This window comes from Danio aesculapii, chromosome 23 (genome assembly GCF_903798145.1).
Source record: "Danio aesculapii chromosome 23, fDanAes4.1, whole genome shotgun sequence".
In the NCBI taxonomy this organism is placed as follows: domain Eukaryota; kingdom Metazoa; phylum Chordata; class Actinopteri; order Cypriniformes; family Danionidae; genus Danio; species Danio aesculapii.
The window spans coordinates 24641080-24665665 of record NC_079457.1 but is presented as its reverse complement, the minus strand read 5'-3'; the positions used below and the strand labels follow the sequence as shown (position 1 = coordinate 24665665).

The 24586-nt window shown below is 36.0% G+C and overlaps 1 protein-coding gene across 1 annotated transcript in view; it reads left to right on the top strand.

Annotated features, from left to right (window-relative positions):
• agrn (agrin) overlaps window positions 1-24586 on the top strand; it is a 463463-nt gene that overhangs the window by 95564 nt on the left and 343313 nt on the right. The window contains exon 3 of the mRNA XM_056448992.1: window positions 18269-18289. Within this exon, the coding sequence (XP_056304967.1) occupies window positions 18269-18289 (21 nt within the window). The remainder of the gene's footprint in view (window positions 1-18268; window positions 18290-24586) is intronic.

The window sequence follows — 24586 nt, the reverse complement described above, 5'->3', positions numbered from 1 at the left end:
TATTTTTGATAAATTTGCAACAATAAAAAAAAAAAATCATGTTGTCATTATGGGCTACTGTGTGTAGAATTTTGAGGAAATAAATAAATGTAATCAATTTTGGAATAAGGCTGTAGCATAAAATAATTGGGGAAAAATGAAGCGATATGAATACTTTCCGGATGCACTGTATGGATATAATTTCACCAGGTGACTTAAATAGCTCTATTTGGAAAGATTTCATTCATTTAGATCAGAGTCTAACAGTGTTCAAGTATAGAATTGAACCATTAAATATAAAATGAAATGGTCACCATTGTTTAAAAAAATAAAGAAATATAATATAATTATCTTTTAATCATTAAAAATAATCTAATCCTGTGACGTGACAATTGCAGGTACACACATTGTGATATTGGTGCTCAAATGATATATTGTTCAGCCCTAGTAATAATAATAATGTTATTGTTTAGGATTCTTTACCAAATCATACCTTAATACCATAAGAACAGTAATAACATTAATACTGTAAATATTTTTCCAAAATGTCATTTTTGGGTGAACTATCCCGAACATTTTGATTGGACAAACTCTTATTAGTTCTACACCTTCCACAGAGTACACTACCTGACAAAAGTCTTGTCGCCTATCCAAGTTTTAGGAACAACAAATAAAAACATGACTTCTAGTTGATCATTTGGAATCAGAAGTGGCTTATATGAAAGGCAAAGTCCTCAAGATTACGCTTATTTTACCAAAATAAAATATGATCATGCCTTGGTTTTTAATTATTTAATTAGGACAATAAGGTCCGACATTGCTTAGACAACAGTCTTGTCACTTAACAGAAATACTGTACAGTATAGAATCTAAAGTCATGATGTAGTGGAAAAAGAATTAATATTGTGTATGACTCCCATGAGCTTGGAGGACATCATCCATACATCTCTGTAATGACTCAAATAACTTATTAAAGCCTTCTGAAATGGCAAAGAAAGCATTCTTGCAGTGTTCTTGAGTTTATCAAGACACTTTGGATTTAACTTCAATGCCTCCTCTTTCATCTTACACCAGACATGCTCAATATTGTTCATGTCTGGTGATTGGGCTGGCCAGTCCTGGAGCACCTTGACATTCTTTGCTTTCAGGAACTTTGATGTAGAGGCTGAAGTATGAGAAGAAGCGCTATCCTGCTGAAGATTTTTTTGTCCAAACAGGTTCCAAAAGGTCTTTTCACTTATTTAAATCATCAACTAGAAGTCAAGTTATTATTTGTTGCTCTTACAACTGGGATTGGCAGCAAGACTTGTCAGGTAGTGTAATAAAATCCAAATAAATACATTTAAACCACTTAACCATTTTAACAATGCGAAGAGACTCTCAACCAGCATAACAAAACAATGCTTCTTAAGACAGTTACCTATTGCAATCCACATGACATTGGAACATGGATGCAAAGCAATTTTCAAAGTTCTTTCTAAAGAATCAAAGTTTTGACAGTCACTTTTATATTCCAGCAAAGATGTCTTGCCCATAATCCTTCAAGCATTAAATGTACTGTTGTCACCAATATTCAATTGAGTTGACATCTGTGCGATTACCTATTTAGTAGAGCTCAGTTCTACAGCCATTACTCTGACTTTCAGTCCACTCACTCAATCTTGCCATTTATCACGACGTTCAGTCCTTCGGTACTCCAGTATTACTGTCTAATGCTGTCATTTATACTGCATTTAGCCTCTCAGTGGGCATTTGATTCTCTCACCGATCTTTCTTTCTTGAAGCGACACTTTGCTGCCCTCTAAAAGCCCTGTAAAACTGCCACTGCTTTCAGACACCTTAATCAGAGCCCAATTGACAAACTCAGACCAAAAAAGCAACAGTAAGCGCGTTTGTATGCAGCGCAGGTGCCAAAAAGACTATAGATTTAGCATACCGCCTCTGTTATCCGCTATTTTTTTGAACTTCTAAGCAGTAATGCTGACCTCAGAGAAAGAGCAGTTCATCTTGGGCAGATTTCCATGAGTCACCGCTTTCATTAGGTTAATGCGATGCTGAAAGTGCATTGCTTATAATGACCCTTTGATCTGTCAGCAGCTTGAGGGTCTTAGTTTGGATTATATGAATAAAATGGAGGAGATAAACTGAAGGAGGAGGAGATAGCAGTGGTTTCTGACATTGCAGAAGCCTTAGAAGGAAAAAGGAAGGGTTGAGTTGTTGTTTTTTTAGCTTGATTGGTTTTCTGTCTTCTGTCCAGTGACTGAAGCTGAAGCCTGTGTTTAATCTGCTTCCTTATTGCAAGTCAGAACACTTAGAGCGATTGGTTTTGAGGTGACCTCTAGCAGATGGGATGAGGGTCTGTGATGTATAATGATGCGGCGTCAGTACTGTAGCACCTCTAGTGGTCATGCTGGGTCATGACATTGTGCTTGAATGTATTTCCCCCCCAAAATATTATATGCTTATACAAATATATTTTATACAACACATTCACTGTATACACAATATTTAATCAATTAAATAATATGACTTTTTATTTAGTTTAGTTTTTAACCAAATAAATGTGTCCTTGTTAAGCATGAAGCATGTATATTAAAAATAAACATTAAAATGGGAGCTTTTAAAACTTTTCTATGGTGTATATTTTGTTTATTTGATCATAATTTTTATTACTTATACCAAGGCAAGTCAAGGCAAGTTTATTTATATAGAACATTTCATGCACAGTGGCAATTCAAAGTACTTTACATAAACAGGAATTAAACAGACAAGTATAAAAAATGAAAAAAGTTATATAAAAACACATTAAAATGTGTTAAAACAGGTTATAAAAGAATGAAAAAGAAAAGGAAAACATAATAGGGCAATCTGTCAGACGTAGCAGAGTGCTCGTTCACTAAAGGCACAGCTGAACAGATGTGTTTTCCGTCTGAATTTGAATGTACCTAATGTTGGAGCACATCGGATCATTTCCGGAAGCTGATTCCAACAGCAGGGGGTGTAGTAGCCGAAGGCCGATTCACCCTGCTTTGATTGAACCCTTGGAATTTCTAGTTTATATGATCCTAGAGATCTGAGTGATCTGTTAGGTTTGTATTCAGTGAGCATATCTGTAAAGTATTATGTAATGTAACTGGATTACTATTCTACAGTATGTACTAAATAGCTTTATTGTTATATATTATAAAAGAAGAGGTTAATTTTATGTTTAAACAAATTGTATCATGTACTATTTTCTCCCCACATTTCATTATGGACACATTTGTCATCAAAAATGATGGATAACTGGTTTGTTAAATAAATTAGATATTTTTTATAAAGCAAAAATGATCCTGATCAGCTCTGGAAATGATTCCATACGATGTTTATCGCAATTCAATTAATTGAAAGTTTCTTTTTGATTTATTAATCTAAATTTGCAAAAATCACAAGGCAGATGTTATGTGTTATCTGTTCCTGTCATATTAATTTCCATATGTACAGATTTTCCAATTAAATCCGCCTGTGTGATGGGTAAAGGTGGCTTCACCCCATTAAGCTGAATGGCTTTTTACACTGTTTTCTTGGGCAGAAAACAAATAAGGTGCAGACTCCATTAATTTTTACTGAACTGCAAGACATGACAAAACAATAAAGACTGATTGCACCCTTTTCAAGGGTCTGCTTTATCTGTAAGCAGATGAGGGAGAGACGGCTGGACGAGACCTCGCTGCTAATCAGCTCTGATTAATAACAAGTCAGTTTAATCATCTGAGCCTGACCTTATACTAATGTATTCTTAGTATATTCTAGACATTTTTTTTGTTTGTTTATTTTTTATGGCAGCACGGTGGCGCAGTGGGTAGCTCTGTCACTTCACAGCAAGAAAGTTGCTGGTTCGAGCCACCGCTGTGTCAGCTGGCATTTCTGTGTAGAGTTTGCATGTTCGCCCCGTGTCCGTGTGGGTTTCCTCCGGGTGCTCCTTGTTCAGTTTAAGTCCAAAGATATGCGCTAGGTGAATTGGGTAAGCTAAATTGTGCGTAGTGTATGTGTGTATGTCCTGGTCCTCCAGGTTGGGGGTTGCCAGGTTGTTATGAAACACCAACATGGTGTGGCTAAATACCAATCAACTTCAATATAAACGGCCCTGGGAGTAAGTATTTTTTTTATGATGAATATTTAATTTTTTTGGCAACTTAAAAAAATGTTGTCAACTTTGATGAGACTCTGAATTATTTCTTTCTCTGAATTTTCTTTAACATATGTATGCGTGTAGGTATACAGGTGTGTATGGATAAAATACTCAATTACTAATATAATAAAAATAATAATAGGCTTTTAAGGTCAGTACATTTAAAAATGTACACACATTTTTTATTTATTTTATCGATTTATAAATTGAATAAAAAATAAATAAAAAACAAACTGATCCATGGAAATTAGTTAAACTTAGGAAATAATATATTTTCATTTTTAACTCAGGCATGTGATACTAAAATATTTCTGGTCCACATTTCATCCTTATTTAATTGTAAAAATAAGGAAGAATCTTTAATTTTTTTCTTCTTCTGTATTTACAAAACCTAACCAGCAAATAAAAACTGCATTCTAAAATCATAGCAAAATTAACAGTGTTACATAAACATGCATAATCCTTTCACTCTGATCATACGCATTTGTTAAGCCACCTCTCCCTAATGCTAATTACTTTTTCCAGCAGTGAAAGTTTTATTGTACAAGAAGTAGCTTAACACTTCTTCATTTGTGCTGTAAGAAGTACACTGACATCCCAAAAGCCCAGTCTAGTTATGAGCCCAAGTTTATTTATTCAGTTTTCTGTGTAGGTGCATTCATGTATTGCCCTGGATGCTGCTGACTCATGCTAATGCTAGGTCATACCCCGCGGCTGCTAGGACTCCCGAGCAGAGCTGACAAATTTATGTGCCATTTGATTGGGAAGATTAAAAGCAGTTTGCTGTAATAGCAGGGGTTTTAGTGCCATTAAATGAGTCTCTTTGGTTGGAGGCATGAAGCTGCTCTCTCACAAGTGGATTCACCCTCGTTAGCGCAACGCGTGAAAAATGATTAGCGTAATAAAATCCTGGCAGCAGGCGGGGGAGAGGGAGGAGCAGGCAAACTGGCGGAGAGATAGCAGGTGAATGAAGAATATAACTAATATCAATCACCACACTTGCCAAGCTGATTGATTACATTAAGATTTGCCAAAAATAAAAATAAACAGGGTTCATACGTTCATGAAAAACCTGGAAAAGTCATGGAATTTTGACATTTTCTAGGCTTGGAAAAGTTTTGGAAAAGTTATAGAAATCAGTTTTAACAAATATCATTAATTAATAAATTTTTCTTTGGCTTAGTCTCTGATTTATCAGCGGTGGAAACCCATGCGAACATGGGGAAAACATGCAAACTCCACACAGAAATGCCAACTGGTCCAGCCGGGACTCGAAATAGCGACCTTCTTGCTGTGAGGTGACAGTGTTAACCACTAAGCCACCATGCCACCCTAACAAATATCTGTATACTTACAGTAAATATAGGTTATTTGTCTTTATTTCTATTCTGTCCTTGGCTAAAAACATGCTCTCACACTATTAGTGCCGTTTAAGCATCATCTAAATACATTTACATGTAAAAATAAATATAAACTAAATAGATTGTTGTGTTTTATGCTATGATGTAATAAATTTGATTGTGCTTTGTCTTTTACTTATTATTTACCACATATATTTAGAAATTATATGAAACATTAAGTAATGAAAATTTATGTGAAAGTTCTGGAAAAATCATGGAATTGTATTAGTAAAAAGGTATATGAACCCTAAATACATAAAACAATGACATTTTCTTGAATGTTGTGTTTAAATATGCAAATGAGGCATTGTTTATTAAATATGTGGAAATTACAAAGGAGGTTTTGGGCATCTATTTTTTTTAGCATTGTATAATGGACCCTTTTCACAACCCTGTTATGATGCATTTAAAGGTCATCATATTCTCAAATCCTTGAAAGTTTTTAATATTTTGATAAAAAAAAAAACTTATGAACATTTATATGCATTTATGAATTTGTTATATCATCTTTGCATCAAATTACAAAAAACAAATGACTGTTTATGCAAGGTTTTTCTAATGCAGCGTTTATGGGGCTGAGAGTTAATTTGACGTTCTTCTCTCCTCTGGCTGCCATCATCAGTCTCACACATTTTTTTTTTTCCTTTTTCTGAAAGTCTTGATAACACCATAGAGGAGTTTTTCTTTTATTATTTCAGCAAATAGGATTGTAAAAAAAAAATTGTTGCACTCTCAGATTCCCTGTGCTCAGATATGACGCCTTCTGCTAGTGAGAAACCCAGAAATGTGAAAAGGGTTTACTGTGAAATACTGTAAATCGTTAAAGAATAATGTGCTGTATATAGTCAGAATATTTATGTTTTAACAAATGTCTTATTAAAAGGCTTCAAAACAGAGATATGAATAAAACAGAGAAGCTTGGTGTATTCAGTTATTGTTAAAGTGGAGATTTTGATATTTTCTTTTAATTAGACAAAAAAAAAAGAATAAAAAGCCCAAAAAGCCTTAAATCTGTGTTTTTTTATTAGGGTTTAGCTTAAACTATAAAAGCTCATCATGCAGAGAAAGGGATATTAAGTTTGAATTGTTCAAGGTTCATTTTGCTAGATTGTAGATATTTTGTGATATTACTTGGGATTATGTCTGATTCATGCCCTTGAGAAAGTCTCTTACTGCTCAGTCAGCTAATGCATGATGCCAGTGAGCGAATTTCAGTCTTTTTCCCCTCAAAGTCTTCAAATTGTTGGTGCATACTAGTGTGTAATGAGATCTGTGGGAGAGCTCGTCTTCCCAGAATGCTCTCTGCCCTTTAACCTTCACCTCGTATATGACAATGCTTCTCTATTGTAGAACAACGCTTTCAAATTTTATGATGCTACACTTTGAAAGACTCCCTAAAATGAAAAAGAAAGAAAGAAACTTGATGCAGAAGTTTTCACCCTGACATTTCTAGATTTTTTTAAGGCAGTGGATTAAACATGAGATTTGTAAGTAGAACAACTGAAATAGTGTTTTGTTTTGCAAAAAATATTTTTAATTTAATTATTTTTTTTATTTTAAACACATTCTGATGCAACTTGAATATTTATATTAAGTATGCAGTATATGGATAATTATAATAGACTTTAGGGTTTATTTTTGTAAATTTAATTTTATTTAATTTTCCTTAGGCTTAGTCGCTTTGTTCAACAAGTGTCGCCACAGTGGAATGAACCGCCAACTTATCCAGCATATGTTTTACACAGCGGATGCCCTTCCAGCTGAAACCCATCACTGGGAAACATCCATACGCACTCATTAGCCACCGTGCTGCACCTTATTTTTTATATTATATCTAAAATTGATTTTATCTTTTATTTTATTTATAGAAATAATTCAATAAAAGTGTGTGGGTGTTAACGTTAGTTCAGTGTCATGTTAATTTACATGACAACAATGTAGCCCAAAATTTAAGAAAAATTTCCCTGACGTTTTAAAAAAGTTTCATGTTTACACAACGTTTTTTTTTAACAATCTGTTCTTACACATCTGTGAAAACCACCAAAAATGCTGAATGACGTATGCCAGTGTCACGTGTAAATAAGGGTACAGAGAAGGATCCAATATGCAAGTGAAAGTTTATTAGACACTGTCGAATAAAGCCAACAGAGCTACAAATGGAGGGCGAGGACACTGGGATACTGGGGCAGGAAACAGAAGGGCGAAACGAAGTCCAGCAGTCACTCTTCTTAGTCCTGAGCACATACAGACTCACATAAGCAAACACAACGAACTGACAAGGAGACATAGAAACGTAGCCCAGATATAGGCACAATAATGAACCTCGGCTGGTGATCAAATCAAACAGTTGAGTGCCGTCATAACACGTAACCAAACAAATACACGTGGACAAACAAACAACACAAACCCACGTGACAAAACAGATACTCCGGAAAGCGCACAAACCTGCAACCGTGACAGCCAGGTATTTGCCAGAATATATTTGTCACCATGCTACTAAACAGTACCTGTAAGGATGTGATGACATGCCAATGGCGGCTCAGCATTGGTGTGTATGTTTAATTTGTCTTGTGTATGATGATATGTTTCCAATATTGGTTTTAATATGAAGTAAACGCACACTTTGAAGTGTTAGCAAACACTTGAGCAACAACAACACTACCACATACTCAGTCACCTGCCTTTAATCTACATCTCCCTAAACACATATCATGGACACAGATGATGTCATCTTTTCAAAGACTTTTGGGTTTTGTTTACATGGACACAACAATGCTGGCATTTTTTCGGTCCCTACAATTCTGTTGTCATGTAAACAAACAGACAAAACACATATAAAGTTTCTCATTTTTGCCTGAAAACGTCATGTAAATGGCCTCTTAGTGCACTCTCAGGACTTGGTTGCACCAGGAAGGAGCAACCAAAAAGCATACTCCAGAATAGTTGGTGGTTTGTTTAACAGTTTGACCCCTGATAAAGAAGGGAACAAGGCAAAGGAAAGTGATTGAGAGAGTATGAATTCTGTAGACCTCCAATCAGCAGACTCCAGTTTTAAAACCCCTATTAAAAATCCTATAATGTCTCACAGTATTGAAGAAATAAAGGAGCGAAGGTGGAGGTTCCTGGAAAACGTGTAAGCTGTCTGTCTAAACTGACATTCCCACTGACAGTAAAGAGAACAGACAGTCTCTTCTGGTTGTTTGTGTGTGGTACAGTATATCCATCATCACTCATAGCAGGACAGGCAGTAGGATTCCAGCTCATAAAGCTGCCGATAACCCGCTGTCTCTGCTTTCAGGCATGAAGTGCTACGATGTGGGTTTAAACCGGAGGTCTTTTAGAAGTTTAACTCTAAATAAAACTCAAGATAAAAAACGTTGCTCTCTTTAGTTGCTTTTAATGAGGAGAGTGTCTCAAGTCGATTTATAGCTTGGAGTAAATCGAATTTGCGTTGTAGCCAAATCGATCACTTAAATTTGAATGCTGTGAGCGGGCAACTTGTCATAAAGTTATAATTTGTACTCAAAGGCGCAGATTTATGAGTGTTTAAAGCCTCTTTCTTATTTAAACTGATTAAAGATCAACATTTTCTCATCGTGGCGCTTTGTGGAGGCTCATGATGGAGTATTTAACTTGACCACTCACACTAAATGAAACAAGACAGTCATAAAATGATTGGGAATTAAGAGCTCTATAGCGTGAAATTGCACTGTTGTGAAAGTATGTGCTTTGAATGAAACAGATCCTTCTGCATTTCCATTTACGTCATGTAGTTATAGCTCTTGTAGACTGTGAATGCAAATGAAGATGTACCTTAGTAACGACACATAGCTCTTGAAGAGATAATATAAAGATGCACATCACTACATGACTGAGGTCTTAAAAATATTTTTGTTAATATTTTTAAAAGTCTGTATGTGTTAATTCATCTACCTATTGGTGCCTTTTGATTTATACATCAATCTGTTTGTTTGTTTATTTATTTAACCTGTATCCTATCTGTCTGTCTGCTTTTCTGGATTTACAGTACACCAACTCATTTATCACTCTGACCTTTTGTTTTTATGCCTTTCTTTCCATCCATCCATCCATCCATCCATCCATCCATCCATCCATCCATCCATCCATCCATCCATCCATCCATCCATCTATCCATCCATCCATCCATCCATCCACTTATCTGTCTTTTTCCACTATTTATCTGTCTGTCCACTCATCAGTCTCTGTTGATCCATCTATCCATATAACCGTTTGTCCGTCCATCCATCTATCCATCCATCCATCCATCCATCCATCCATCAATCTGGACATCTATCCATCCAATCATCTGTCTGTCTTTGCAACATTTATCTGTCTGTCCACTCTCTGTTGGTTCATCAGTCCATCCATCCATCCATCCATCCATCCACCTGTCTTTTTCTTTTCATTTCTTCTTCCATTAATCCTTCCATTCAAATGTCTATTTAGTCATATGTATATTTCTCATCTGTCCATCTGTCATTCCATTCATTTGTCTATTTTTCTGTCAATATTTCCATCCATCTATCCATCCATCCATCCACCTTTTCATAGTCTCAATAGTCTCATTCCACTATTTATCTGTCTTTCCATTTTTTTATCTGTCTGTCCACTCATTAGTTTCTGTTGATCCATCCATCCATCCATCCATCCATCCATCCATCCATTCATCCATCCATCTATCCATCCATCCATCTTTTCAGTCTCAATAGTCTCATTCCACTATTTATCTGTCTGTCCACTTATCAGTCTCTGTTGATCCATCTATCCATATGACCGTTTGTCCATCCATCGATCCATCAATCTGGACATCTATCCATCCAATCATCTGTCTGTCTTTGCAACATTTATCTGTCTGTCCACTCTCTGTTGGTTCATCAGTCCATCCATCCATCCATCCATCCATCCATCCATCCATCCATCCATCCATCCATCCATCCATCCATCCATCCATCCATCCATTCATCCATCCATCCATCCATCCATCCATCTGTCAATATATCTATCCGTTATCTATCTGTCTGTCAATCCATTCAGTTGTCTGTCTTTCTGCCACTCTTATCATCCGTCCACTTATCTGTCTTTCTACCATTGATCTGCTTGTTTAATAATCTGTCTGTCTGTTGTTCCATTCATTCATCTATCCATTCATCCATCCATCCATCTTTGTGTGTGTGTGTGTGTGTGTGTGATCTGTATGTGTTTGAAAAAGCTGTGGCTTGTTCTCAATGTACCCTTATTATGCCACCTGCCTTATTCTCAAGGCCTATTTGAGTTTAAGAGGATTTAACAGGATTGTTTGGTCACGATTACACAATGGGACAGATTTTTTTTTGCCAAGTTTTCTCCCCTTGAACATAGTTGAATGGAGAAAAGCCAAGCCACATGACTTCATGGCTCCGCTTAACTCAGTTATGTGATGTCAAGCCAGAAAAAGAGCTGATTTACATAGAGACGAAAGTCTGAAAAGTCTTAAATTCAAAGGAAACCTAATGCAAAGTGCACTAAATGTAGAGTAGTCCCAGAAGTTCTCACAAATTCAAATGGGGTCTGTGACCTTTAGCTCGGGAGTTAAGTAGTGTCAAGGCTACTGCAGGCAGAAGAAGATCTGAAATGCACAGATAGAACAAGAAGCATTTGAAAGTTAGCAGTGTCGCAGAAAGGGTAATTGATCCACTGTCTGTATAAATTGCAGAGAGTTGGCTTCTCTTGTGACAGCTAGAGCAAAAGCTAATGATGTTGCCTTTAGTTTTTTTTTTTCTAATGCAGAACTTTAAGGTCCTTCTTGAAAAGCATTAAAACAGGACATTTGGGATATGTCAACCTGTCATATTTTGCTTTTAGGTTATTGATTGCTTTAAGTGCTGGAGTCAGAGTGGAGAAGATTCTGTAACTGTATTACATTTAGTTCGAAACTCTAAGATGTTGCAAATAATAATGTGAAGAATAAATATGGATAGAATGAAAGAAATATGACTGGGCCGGTATAAGATATGGATAGCATGAATGAAATATGGATAGTATGAATGAAATATCACATGGGCCGGTACAAGATTCTGACGGGATGATAATCTTGGATAAAAATATCATGGTTTCACAGTTTTACGCTATTGTGATTACTGCTCTTAAACATATTCTTTTTAAATGTCTGGGCAAAAACAAAAACTTTTTTCCCCTTGGAAGACAATATATTTTATATATTGAGAAACTTATAAAATATTTTGGAATATGAAACATGTCAAGCTAAATAATTACAATGAATCATTGACTGTTGCTGTCTTCATTTGTTTCAAAAACACAGATTTCTTTACAATTTACAGTGGCATCTTTGCCATTTTAGCAAAATGGCAAAATTACCTTATCATGCCATGCCTATATATGACAAAATACATTTTCAGTATTAATTCACAATATTCTACACTTACACTTTTTATAGTAATGCCATTGAATAATCTTTTTTGTTTGTTTGTTTGTCCCCAAAGAAACGTCTTAAAAAAACTTTTTTAATAGTGAGAAAATATTCTCCTAGTCCAGAGATGCTCAAAGTAGGGCCAAAGTTGACCCATGGTAACTTTTAATTTGGCCCACCATCTCATCTGAATAGAAAGGGAGAATAATGGGGAGGTGGTTGGAGCAAATGCCTTTGACAGAGACCATCATTTTGAATTCAAGGTAACTTTTTGTTTCTTTGTTTTATTGCTGAGCTACAAAAAAGCCACCTGAAATTAAATGATACAATTAATTGTTGTAAATGAATCAGACTTTAAAAATGTAAATACTGTCACCTGACAGAAAACAATGTCATCTGCGAGTAAATCAAGGTGAAGGCAGGAACAACCCGACTAGTGTATTCAGCATTGACCTCCATTGTGTTATGAATGAGATTGTTTATGTTTTTACTGTAATAAGTATAATCAGTATATGTTAAATCAGTATATGTTAAAAATGATACTGCGTTAGTTAATATAATTTAAAGCAACATTTTTAGGAAATTCCCTTTGGCAAATTTATTGTAGTACAGTTTGGTATATATTTGGCCCACAGCCCCAATCCAGTTTGGTTTGGTTTTTTATAGGAAAAACTTTGGGCACCCCTGTCCTAGTCTAAAAAACCCTTTCCACTATAAAGAATATCATTTTGTGGAAGAAAATGTTTGTATAGATGTTAAATGTTCTTCACGGAAGCCCATAATGCCAATAAAGAACCTTCAGTTACAGAGTGTGGGATAGTAAATAATCCATTAGTTATGCATTTTGGCACACTTGCCACCTTACTGTTATGTGAATTTAGACATATTTTTGGTCTTACTTTTTTTTGCCGACTATATAATAGTGAAGTCTTAATTTGGTAAAAAAGATTCAATCATTCTGGAGAACATTTGATTGGACAAAAACATGTATAGTGCAGATCAATTCCCTTAATAGCGGAGCTCTATAACTGTTAGAGAAAGATTGTAAAACTGTTTTTTTTTCAACCTTTAGATGTACACTATTAGATTGACAACTGTAAATTTAGTCGACACTGACCAACATTCACGATATGCTGCTACTGTATGTTTGGTGTATAAATAATCACTAACTGCTTTTATTTCATATTTGGAGTGTATAAATTAGATACACTTGATATTTTCACAGCATGTTTTTAGATTCCTCAGTCTTCTCTTCCTTCTCTCTCTCTTTCTCTGTCCATGCACTTGTGTCCCTGGCGGACCTCAGTGTTTGGGGGCCTGTTTAGGGGAAACTGGAGTTGTACTGCTCCGCGGTGATACAAATGCCCCCCTGCAAGTTCAATAAGCTCTTTGTTTTCTGTATTAATGCTGCCGTGGAGTTCAAGTGCCCTCTCTACTGTGACTCCCAAACAACTTTTAAACTCTTTCACTTTTATTGTGACCTGCCAAACCCACTGGGGCTAGAATATTTGTCACATACTAATTTTGATAAATGTGGGTTTGTGTTCAAAGTGACACTTATGCAAAGTAGCCCAAAGATGCCGTACAGAATTTGCTTCTATTAATGAATATTAATAATGGGTCCTTTTATGTATGTATTTATATATCTTTTTTACACTTTAAGCATCCTTTAATGCAAAATTGGCAGTTTGTGGCAGTTTCTCTGAGTTATCCCCTTTGTCATTAAGAACTATTTCTAAACTGTCTCCAAAGCCTCAGTCATATTCTTTCGGGACCACTTTATAATATGGGATACCTAGTTAATGTTAGCTAATGTATTTAATAACTTGAATAAATTATTAACAATGCTACCTGACATAAGTCTTGTCAATGATCCCAGTTGACTTATAGTTGATCATTTGGAAAAGTAGCAGAAGGTAGATTTTTTCTAATGGATCATCTGTTGAACAGCATCCCAATCATCACAAATACTGCAGAAGTCCTATTAGAACTCGCATTGACTCAAGATTCTCATAGAAATAAGTCAAGTTTGGTGAAGGAAAAATAATGATTTGGGGTTACATTGGGTGCGTACAAGAGATCTGCAGAGTGGATGGCAACATCAACAGCCTGAGGTATGGAGACATTTGTGCTGCCCATTACATTACAAACCACAGGAGAGGGCAACGTCTTCAGCAGGACAGCACTCCTTCTCATACTTCAGCCTCCACATCAAAGTTCCTGATAGCAAAGAAGGTCATGGTGCTTCAGGATTGGCCAGCCCAGTCACCAGACATGAACATTATTGAGCATGTTTGCGGTAAGATGAAGGAGGGTTCATTGAAGATGAATCCAAAGAATCTTGATGATGTCTGGAAGTCATGCAAGAACGGTTCCTTTGCCATTCCAGGTGACTTTATTAATCAGTTATTTGAGTCATTGCAGACATGTATGGATGCAGTCGTCCAAGCTAATGGGAGTCACACACATCATGAATTCTTTTTCCACTGCACCATGACTTTATATTCTATACTGTACATTATTTTTGTTAAGTGACAAGACTTTTTTCTAAGCAAAGTCAGACCTTACTCTACTAATTAAATAATTAAAAATCAAGGCATGATCATATTTTATTTTGATAAAATAACCATAATCTAGAGGCCTTTGCCTTTCATACAAGCCACTTCTGATACCAAATGATCAACTAGAAGTCAAGTTATTATTTGTTGTTTCTAAAACTTGAATAGGCAACAAGACTTTTGTCAGGTAGTGTACATATTCATTAATCATTGTTCAAAATTTACTATGCATTATTAAAATCCAACACTGTGCTTGTTACCATTTGTTAATACACTGCAAGTTAACATGAACTAACAGTGAACATCTGTATTTTTTAAAGTTAGCAAACATAAATACATACTTTAATAAATGTATTGTTCATTGTTATACATTAATACTAATAAACATTAACATATATTAAAATAGTTAAATACATTAACATTAACTATACCTCTCATATTGTAAACTATTACCATTTTGTTTCCTTTGCTTGAAAATGTACATCAATTTGAATGATTTTTACCTGGTGCATGTCCTACAGTCCAGGCCTGGCTTTATTTAGTAGTGTGTCACCATATCCAAGAGATACTATTTTACAGATCAACTTATTTGTATATGGCTGTTGACACAAAACATTACCTAGTTAATACTCGACACCTTTACTTTAACTTTGTTTGCTTTAAACAAAATAGAGCATTTACGGCATGGCACTGTATTGTAAATGATCCCTTAAGCCAAAAAGGTGTTTTTACCAATTATCTATCTGAAATCCGACAACCAAGAAGAAGAAACGTCGAATGAGGAACAATTCACTCTTCTGTGTGATGGGAAGCACCCCGCTGCGAACATATTGCACGTTCGCGTACTGTACTTGTGTAGATGCCAGATTACAGAACTTATTATAGTCGACATGCTCATAAATGAGTCATTGTTTTCTTCTCCATCATTTCCTTTCAGCTTGATCTCCAGCTTAACACCGTCTGGAAGTCTGTTGAGTCATAAACAGGAAGAAACAAAGAGTGATTTTTTTAAAAACCCTGGTCTGTCTGATCCATATTTCAGATCGGCTACTGTTACAATCTCCAAAACGACCAAGTTAGCACCATAAATTGTCATGAAGCTGGCCCTATTTTGTGCTTTATATTCAGTCTATTTGACATGATCTTCCTTTAGGCATAAGAATCAAATAAAGGACTTTTCCTCTTGTAGGGATGACAGATGATCCACTGATTTGTAGTGAGCTGACAAATGGAGTGACGGAGGAAGAGAGTTTTACCAGGTTTTTTTTTAACCAAGACCTGTGATGAAATGGAGGTGTGAAGGCAACTGTCACAGGTGTAGGTTTAAGTGAAGGTTTAGTGAACAGTTCAAGTCTTTGCTTCAGTAATGGCCTGTTATGGAGTGTCTGTCTGCTTCATTTAGCATAGGAAAATTCATTCTCTCTCTCAAGCACACACACATGCTCATGCTTTATAAATGAGACCTGGTTTACTGTCTGGATCAGTTACTCGCAATCTGCATGAGAGTGGAGGTTGATATGGTAACGGTGTGAGCATTTGTAACACGTGTGTGTGCTTGTGTGCCGACCAGGTGCTTCACTCTCATAATGAATTCATATGGAGATACTTGAAGCATGATGAATTTAGCTAGTCCTTTGTGTGGAAATACCAGCCGTGATTACCCTAAATCCAGCACCTTTAAATGAGTAGCACACGGTTCTAACGAATAAATAATGTGGTTAATTGTTAAGTTCAATTAAAGATGATTGTGCTGTATTCTTTTATATATATATATATATATATATATATATATATATATATATATATATATATATATATATATATATATATATATATATATATATATATATGTGTGTGTGTGTCTGTGTGTGTGTGTGTGTGTGTGTGTGTGTGTAATAAATTATGTTTTCTTTTTGGCATTGCTGTTTTACTTAAATGTTTATGTTACTTTTTGTGCTTGCATTTTCAATCTGTGTGTGTACCTTGTATTGTTAAACCAGGTTCATGCAAGTTTCGCAATATCAGTAGATTTTGACCAAAAATGCTGATTGTTTTCTATTAGTATTGGGTTTGTGGTTGGGGTATGTAATATACAATATGTACAGTATTAAAATCATTACATTGAGGACTGGAAAAAGTCTATCAAGGTCATAAATACATGTTCTATTTTATCAAGACACCAACTAATCCAATATAGGGTAGTACACTGGATTCAGTGTTCTAGGGTTAAGCTTAACAAATTCTACCCCTCCATCTCCTCTCAATTTAACAAATGTAAATCTGCGGAAGGCTCCTTTGGACAGTTGCCCAAAACTTTCAGATTCTTCTCTAAGGTTTATTCTTTTTTCCAACAATTGCTGTTTTTGGTTGGTCTGACTCACTTTGTGGCTTCAGTCATCATATTAAAAAAGCTGTCCAGTATGGAATGGTGGCAGCTAAAAAAAATATTCTTTGTTTATGGAGAAAGGCTTTAAAACCACTTTTTAAATTCTGGCTTTGAGAATTTTCTAGCACTTCACATTTAGAGAGTCTAGATCTCAATTCTACCCCTTAGCCATTTCCTTTATCCCTACCCCACGTTTTGCGTGTTCACGTGAAAAGGTAGGGGTGCCTCAATTCTCTTTAGCTTGAAGGCGTAGGGCTAAGAGGAAGGGCTAGATACCCCTCGAAAGGGAGTCTTTTTTTTGTTTACCTTTTCTTTTCTGTCTTTTCTGTGTTGCTTTAAGGTCAAAATAAAAATATAATATATAAAAAAAAACATTACATCTACTGTATAGGGAGTTCCCCAAAAATAGCCGTGCAAGTGTGTGTGTTATTGTGATTTTAGTTTAGTTTTACTTAATTACTGTAATTTATGGCCCGGTTCCACTGAGTGGTATGGTCTGGTTCAATTCGGTAGGCTTTTATGGCCGTTTCCACTGTCAAAAGGTACCTGAAAGCGAACTGTAATGTACCACTTTTTGGGTACCCTTTCGGAAGGGTACCTAAGACAATAAAAGGGTACCAAAAGATGGAGCAAGACGTGCAGCTGAATGCTATTGGTTTACAGAGATATGTCAGTAGCTCGTGCAACAAGCCAGAAGAGTGAAAACAAAGGAAGCATCATTTTTTAAAACACAGCCGAGACATTACACTGTAATAATATATACATATAATAACAAGCCATGGTCGATCCAAGCTTTAACAAAGCTTGTCGTCATCTTGATGAACAGCCACAAAGCCAAGAAGAAGAGCAGAACTACCCTGTGCCCCGTAGTTGTTTACAAGGCCGTCTAAAATGTGAGCGGTTTCGCTTTCTCGCTTGCGCTCGCTTGCAGTGGAAACAGGCCATTAAATAAAACATTCATTGTTTTGTATTATTATTTTGCAATATTGTTCCCTCCTTTTTCCTTTACATTGCACTCTGTTTTTTTTTTCTTTTTTAAGATCAGTATAGCTTTAAAGACTCTTTTGTTGCCTTGTATTATCACTTATACTTTTTTCATTATTAATATTTTATCAGTTTTCTGAGTGTAATTACAGTTTATTAAATATGTGCTCTGTCACACACAGTAGCCAGTCTGTTTCCTTTTGTATGCAGATCAGCCTCCTCATATATGGCCTCTCTTAATTGTCCATCCTGTCCCACTTTCATCCATCCATCCCACAAATCCCGAGTCTCTGATGAATGTTTGCTGCTTTGCCACTAACCAACGTCTTTCTTCTCTTTCTCCCTTAATCTTGCCTCTTGAAGATCATAAAATGATCATTGCAGGTAAGCCCAGCTTTTACTAACTTCTTGAATGCTTTAATCTCTGGCTTGCCTCAATAATTTACCCTCAAATCCTCTTTTTTAGACTTATCTACAGCTCTATCGACAGCATTACTTTATGAACGTCCTCTCTTAGTGAGCCGAGCAGTTGAGGGTGCGTTTTGAACTCATGTTTGCATTCCAGGATTGGGAATCATTCCTCCCACCCAGCATTGTTGTAACCCGTATTAAGCGAATGCCGTTATCCGCTGCTGTCCTATCTGAAGGAAAGCACCAGGATAGAGAGCCTCTTTGAGTAGGTGGAATCTGAAAGCCTGTAAAGAATGAGCAGGGGCCTCTTTTTTCAGACAGTGGCTGATAGCTGTGCCAGGCTCTAATTGAAAATGGCTGTAATGAGTGTGTGAAAGATCAATGTGGTCTCGGCGCACACAAATCTGCAGCCAAACCCCTGGAGTGTGGTTAAAAGATGGAGGGCCCTTCCGTGTTCACCCGGTGCACTAATAGTCTCCACTTTAGGAAATGGGAACAGGGGAATTTTTCTCTCCTAGGAGACTGAATGAGAGGAATCAATGAGTGCAGACCATGTCCGAAAGTCAGCACGATGAGAGGAACTGTTGAAAGGGGGAAAAGTGCTGAAAGGGAATGGACTCCTGTGCTAGGAGAGAGAAGTTGTTCAATGGAACACAATAGACCCTCCATAGGGTCTCTTGCGGTTTCTTTTTAGATGTTTATGCTGCTTTAGGCAGGCTATATCTGAAACTGCAATATCTGTGGGCTGTGGATAGCACCGCTAGTTATTTACCGTAAGCTAATAGAAAGCATTTTAGGTAGAAGGTCATTTATTTTTGTCAGTTTTTTTCAAATGTAAGTCAATTTATTGAGTTAATTCACCCCAAAATGAAAATTCCGACATTCCTAGGCATGGGCCGGTTTACGTTTCTGAGGATATGATAACCTTGGATAAAAATACCACAGTTTCAAGGTATCACGGTATTGTAATTTGTTTTATTTTAAAAAGCATTTATAATATTTTGGAACAGTAAACATGTCAGGATAAATAGTTAAAACAAATCATTGACTTCTGCTCTCTTCATTAATTTCAAAAACAGATTTCTTTACAACACTTAAAAAATACATTAAAAAACCTAATATATCCTTGGGAACCTTGGGAATGATATAACAGAACATTAAAGTTGTATTAAAACCTTGACTTTTCCAAGCCACGGTAAACCTTGAAACCGGATATTGTCCCGTGCCTAGTTACTCCTATATACTCAAGCTTAGGTTTTTCCACACTCATTATAGCATCTAGATTTATGTTCCTTCATTGAAACTCTGTTTGCTGCCTTCAGATATGGTCAAAAATGCTAAAGTATGCTTGCTTGATGTGTGAGATCCAATGGGATTCATTCTTACTCATCATGCCGTATGTTTGTACTTCCACAAGAAGCAATGTGGTTTATTTTCAACAGGTATGATTGATTGTTTATGACAATATATGTGTATAAATGTCCATATTAGATCTGTTTATTATATTAAAAAATATGTCTGTTAAGAAGACTCTGAACCACAACTTAGTTAGTTAGTTAGTTAGTTAGTTAGTTAGTTAGTTAGTTAGTTAATTTGTTAGTTAATTCGTTAGTTAGTTAGTTAGTTAGTTAGTTAGGTAGGTAGGTAGGTAGGTAGGAAGGTAGGTAGTTAGTTAGTTAGTTAGTTAGTTAGTTAGTTGGTTAGTTAGTTAGTTAGTTAGTTAGTTAGTTAGTTTGTTAGTTAATTCGTTAGTTAGTTAGTTAGTTAGTTAGTTAGTTAGTTAGTTAGTTAGTTAGTTAGTTAGTTAGTTAGTTAGTTAGTTAGTTAGTTAGTTAGTTAGTTAGTTAGTTAGTTAGTTAGTTAGTTAGTTAGTTAGTTAGTAGTGACAGTATTTAAACAACTTTGGGATAAACAAACCCTCACTGTAAAAAAGTTGACAAAAAGTCAAGACAAATATATTGTGCCTATTTTAATAAGTTTATCAGGTTTCAACTACATTTTTTATGTCAGTTTGATTGATGTGAGTTAAGATGACTAGAAAAGTTAATTTGATTCAACTAAATCTTTTTAAGGCAGCAACAATTGTTTTGCAGTGCTTTAAAAGGATGAATGCTTCAACTAATGTTTGTGTCTATGTGTAGCACAGTAGAACATTGTACGTTATCACATAGTCTTATAAATCCAGAAGTCCACAAACTTTATTTTTCCCACAGGTTTTTATTTATTTTATTATATTGCATTGCATTATGTCATTTAGAATTTTTCAGTCTTTATACTTCTTAATATAGAATAATAAGGGTAATTTAGCAAATATACATGTCCATTATTCCACAATTAACGTATAGCATCAACATCAAGATACCAAACTGATGTATTGTTTCAATACCTTAATTTTGAAATCTTAACATATGATTTATTCCTTGCTGATTTATTTTAAACAATAAGAGTAGCACAATGGTAGTTGACAGGAATCAGCTGTTAGGATATTATAGAAATGTTAAGATCATCCCACCATTAAACCACACTGAATGTGGACGTTAAGCAAAGTGAGATTTGTGTCTCACTGAAGTACTTTGTGAACCACAGAACTGATGTGTAAATACTGTGCTCTCACCCTGTTCTCTTAATGAACTCAGCAGTGTCCAGTTCGTATCTGTCAGAGAGCTGGATGTGATTTGGCCACGTAGGCTTGGTTTCGGGTGGCTGATTGAGAGAAGTCTGTGCGTGTTCGCTGCGGATCCCCGTATGGCAGCAGCTGTTGCCTGGAGAGCTCATTAACTGCAGAGATGTGACTTCTCTCTTCCTTCCATTACAGATATGCAAACACATAAATAACCACCTGCAGGGAGCAACCCTGATGATGGCACCTACACACACACACTCTCTCGCATCAGCCACTGGCAGTCTAGTGAATTACTGTTAGTTCTACAACACAACAGCCTGAATCCTCATCATTATCTGCTAGTAGCTCTCTTGTTTACTGGCTGCGATTGCCGCTCTAGACATCCCATAATCCTCTACAAGATAAAGGGACATGGTTATTAACTTCTTACTTTGAACACTGCAAAGTTTTTATTGTTGTGCAGTAGCGCGCAGGCAATCATTTAGCCATTACTGACAGCACATGATGGTCTTCTTAGTGTGGAGTATGACATTGTACATTATCATACCACTTTATGGAACATATTACTTTTATTTTTAATATGTTTTAATTTTTGTTTTTGTTAAATGTTACATTTTCACCAATTAAATGTTAACAGTTGATTCTTTATAGGGAGCTATATATCTTTTTCTGTTTACTTAGAAACTGTTGTTGAGCTAACGAAAATTGTGGAGATTATTATTACTTTATATATACAGTGGAGGCATAAATATTGAGCATGTCACTATTTCTTCTCCCAAAACATATTTCTAAAAGTGCTGTTGACTTGAATTTTTCCCCAGATGTTGGTAACAAACACAATAAATCCATATAAGCAAAGAAAACAAGACTTATTATGTTACATATTAAGTTATGTGTAATAAAATGAAATGACACTTGGAAAAAGTACTGAACACATGAAGAAAGGGAGGTGTAGAAAAGCAGTGAAAGCTCAGACAGCAGCTGAAATCTCTCAGTAGTTCTTCAGCAACCATCCGCTGTTCATCATTGTAAATGAATATTAGCTGCTTCAGTCTGACATCTACATTAGCAGGATGATGAAAGTGAAACTAGGGTGGACATTTCAGCAAGACAATGATCCAAAACTAAGCCAAGAAAACTCTGAAATGGTTTCAGGCATAGAAAATCAAGCTGTAGAATGACCCAGCCAATCACCTGACTTAAATTCAATAGAAAATACAAAATAAAGATTAGATTTGATGTTTACACTGTTGATGTTGAAGTCTGTGAAAAACTCACACATGAGCAATTCATGTAACTATTTTTCATATGAGAGGCGTCTTTAAGCTGCCATCACCAAAATAGCCTTTTACATAAAGTATTAAATGCATTTCAGTAGTTCAGTACTTTCTACTTTTGTCATTCCATTGTTATTACACAAAACTAATACTTCAGATTTTTTGTTTTGTTTTTATGTTTGTATGGTTTGTGTTTTTACCAAAATCTGGTTCAATTCCATATCAACAGCTCCTTTAGAAATATTACTCCTAGGAAAAAATATGTGCTTCGATTTTTTTTATTTATATTTTTTCTACAGATTTCAACATTTGCATGTATTTTTTTATTAGCCTTCCTGAGGTTGCCAAAAAAGTAGTTACATTATCATCATAATTACTATTATTATTATTTTTTATTAGTAGTAGTAGTAGTATGGTATGCCTCAGTCACACTAGCAGCGACTTTGTAGCTGTCTGTCGCTCTGGATGGTGACCTGCTGCAAACGCAGGTCTGTGTAGGTCTACAGCACGGAGAATACAAACGGCCTCTGAACGAGCTGAGAGATGATCACGTGAGCTCTACTTGTGCTCCTTTTGGCTGTCGCTCAAGAAAGTTGCTCTTCATTTGCATAAAGTTGAAGAATTCTCAACTTTATCGCATCGCTCGACACGCTCACCTGCTTGCCAACGTTCGCTGTTGCTTACATATACAGGGGTCGCTAAAAGTCGCTCACTTTCCGTTAAAATGAATGGTAGCTTGTTGCTTGTAGCTTGAGTCACTCGTAGTGTGAATGAGGTATTATTATTATTATTATTATTATTATTATTATTAATAGTAGTAGTGGGAGTAGTAGTGGGAGTAGTAGTAATAGTAGTAGTAGTACTTTTTTTAATAGTAAATAGCACTAAATGTTAGCAAATTAACACAAGTACAAATTTAATGACATTAAATATATACAACTGTTTTTTCAGTAATAATAATAGTATTTTATAATAATATAATAATTAATAATACTCATTTAAAATAAATATTATAAAATGTTGTCGTGGTTTTACCAGTTGTAAGAGTTCTAAAGCTCCACATCTTCATTTTGAAGTCATTGTAGCGCTCAGTCTCAAGCATTTTTTTTTCTTTTTTTCTTTATTCTACAGCTGGTTGTATCCAGTCACTGATGGAGCCTAAAACTCCAGTGGCTCGGCTCCTGAGCTTCAATGAGGTTGTTTGTTTCCCATCTCTCTCTCTCCCTCTCTCTCTTTTTCTGAGGTGTGAAAACCCTGCCCTATTTCTTTTGTCACCATAGCAGGGCCACATATAAACACCATCCAATAAGGGGTGCACCAAGGCACAGTATGGGCCTTCAGTGACTATTGTCCCATTAGCGAGATCCTCTCCTTCTCTTCTATTTTTTTTCCACTGGCGACTTGGCTTTTCTGCTAGATTATCAGACCCCCCTCCACATTTGACATGTTTTTTCGTCCTCTTCAGCCTAAATTTTTTTATGTCACACCTTTTGTTGCAGTCAAATGAGAAAAGCCGTATTATCCGAAGCCACAAATCTGCTGACCGGCAGCTCTCTTTTGTATAAACCCCTCATGTTTTTCCATCCCTCCTTCATCGCCGAGTTGCCATTCATTCATTTCTAAGAAGTCCCATTAAAAATGCATGCGGAAGAAGATTGCGTGTTTTGTCAGTTAGATTGAATGCGCTCCTCAGGTAGGAGAAGCACTCGTGAAACTGAACAATGTCAGATTCATTGTGCTCTTTATCTCGTGGCAAGTACGGCGATAATTCGTTTAATGTTATCTCGGAACCTGGGAGATTGCAATTATGCAGCGGTGAAGAGCAAGTGAGTCCCGTCGAGCGGCGCTTGAGCTTTTGGCTCAGGCGACAGCGAAATGTTTAGATTCATTAGTGGCTCACTGCTGTCTGTCACAATGACTGATGCTGTTTTCACTGATTCACTTGGCTCTGAATCGTACTAAACCAACGGGAATGTGTCCTGCTGAATGTAGATATAAGTCATTATCATGTGCTTTTGTGTGTTTTAAAGGGTTGATGAACTGAGGAACCAAAATTCCCTTGCTCTTTTGACATGTAAAGCTCATTGTACTATAAAAACACACTCTGTACTTTTCAGAACTCCACACTTTGTGGTATCTCTTAAAATGGCTTATATTGAAGACAGTCTGACAAAAACACCAGTTCTGGGATGTTCTACTCTATGATGTAATAGAGTGGAGAAGCTCCGCCTCCCCAGAAGATCAATGCGGACTTCTGCAGTACGTCACTACCTGTTCAGCCCTGCTAATATGCAAAAATGTTAGCCAATCACAGCAGTGGGTGTTTACTTCTGAATTTGCAACTGGCCACACCCATAAAAACAGAATGTT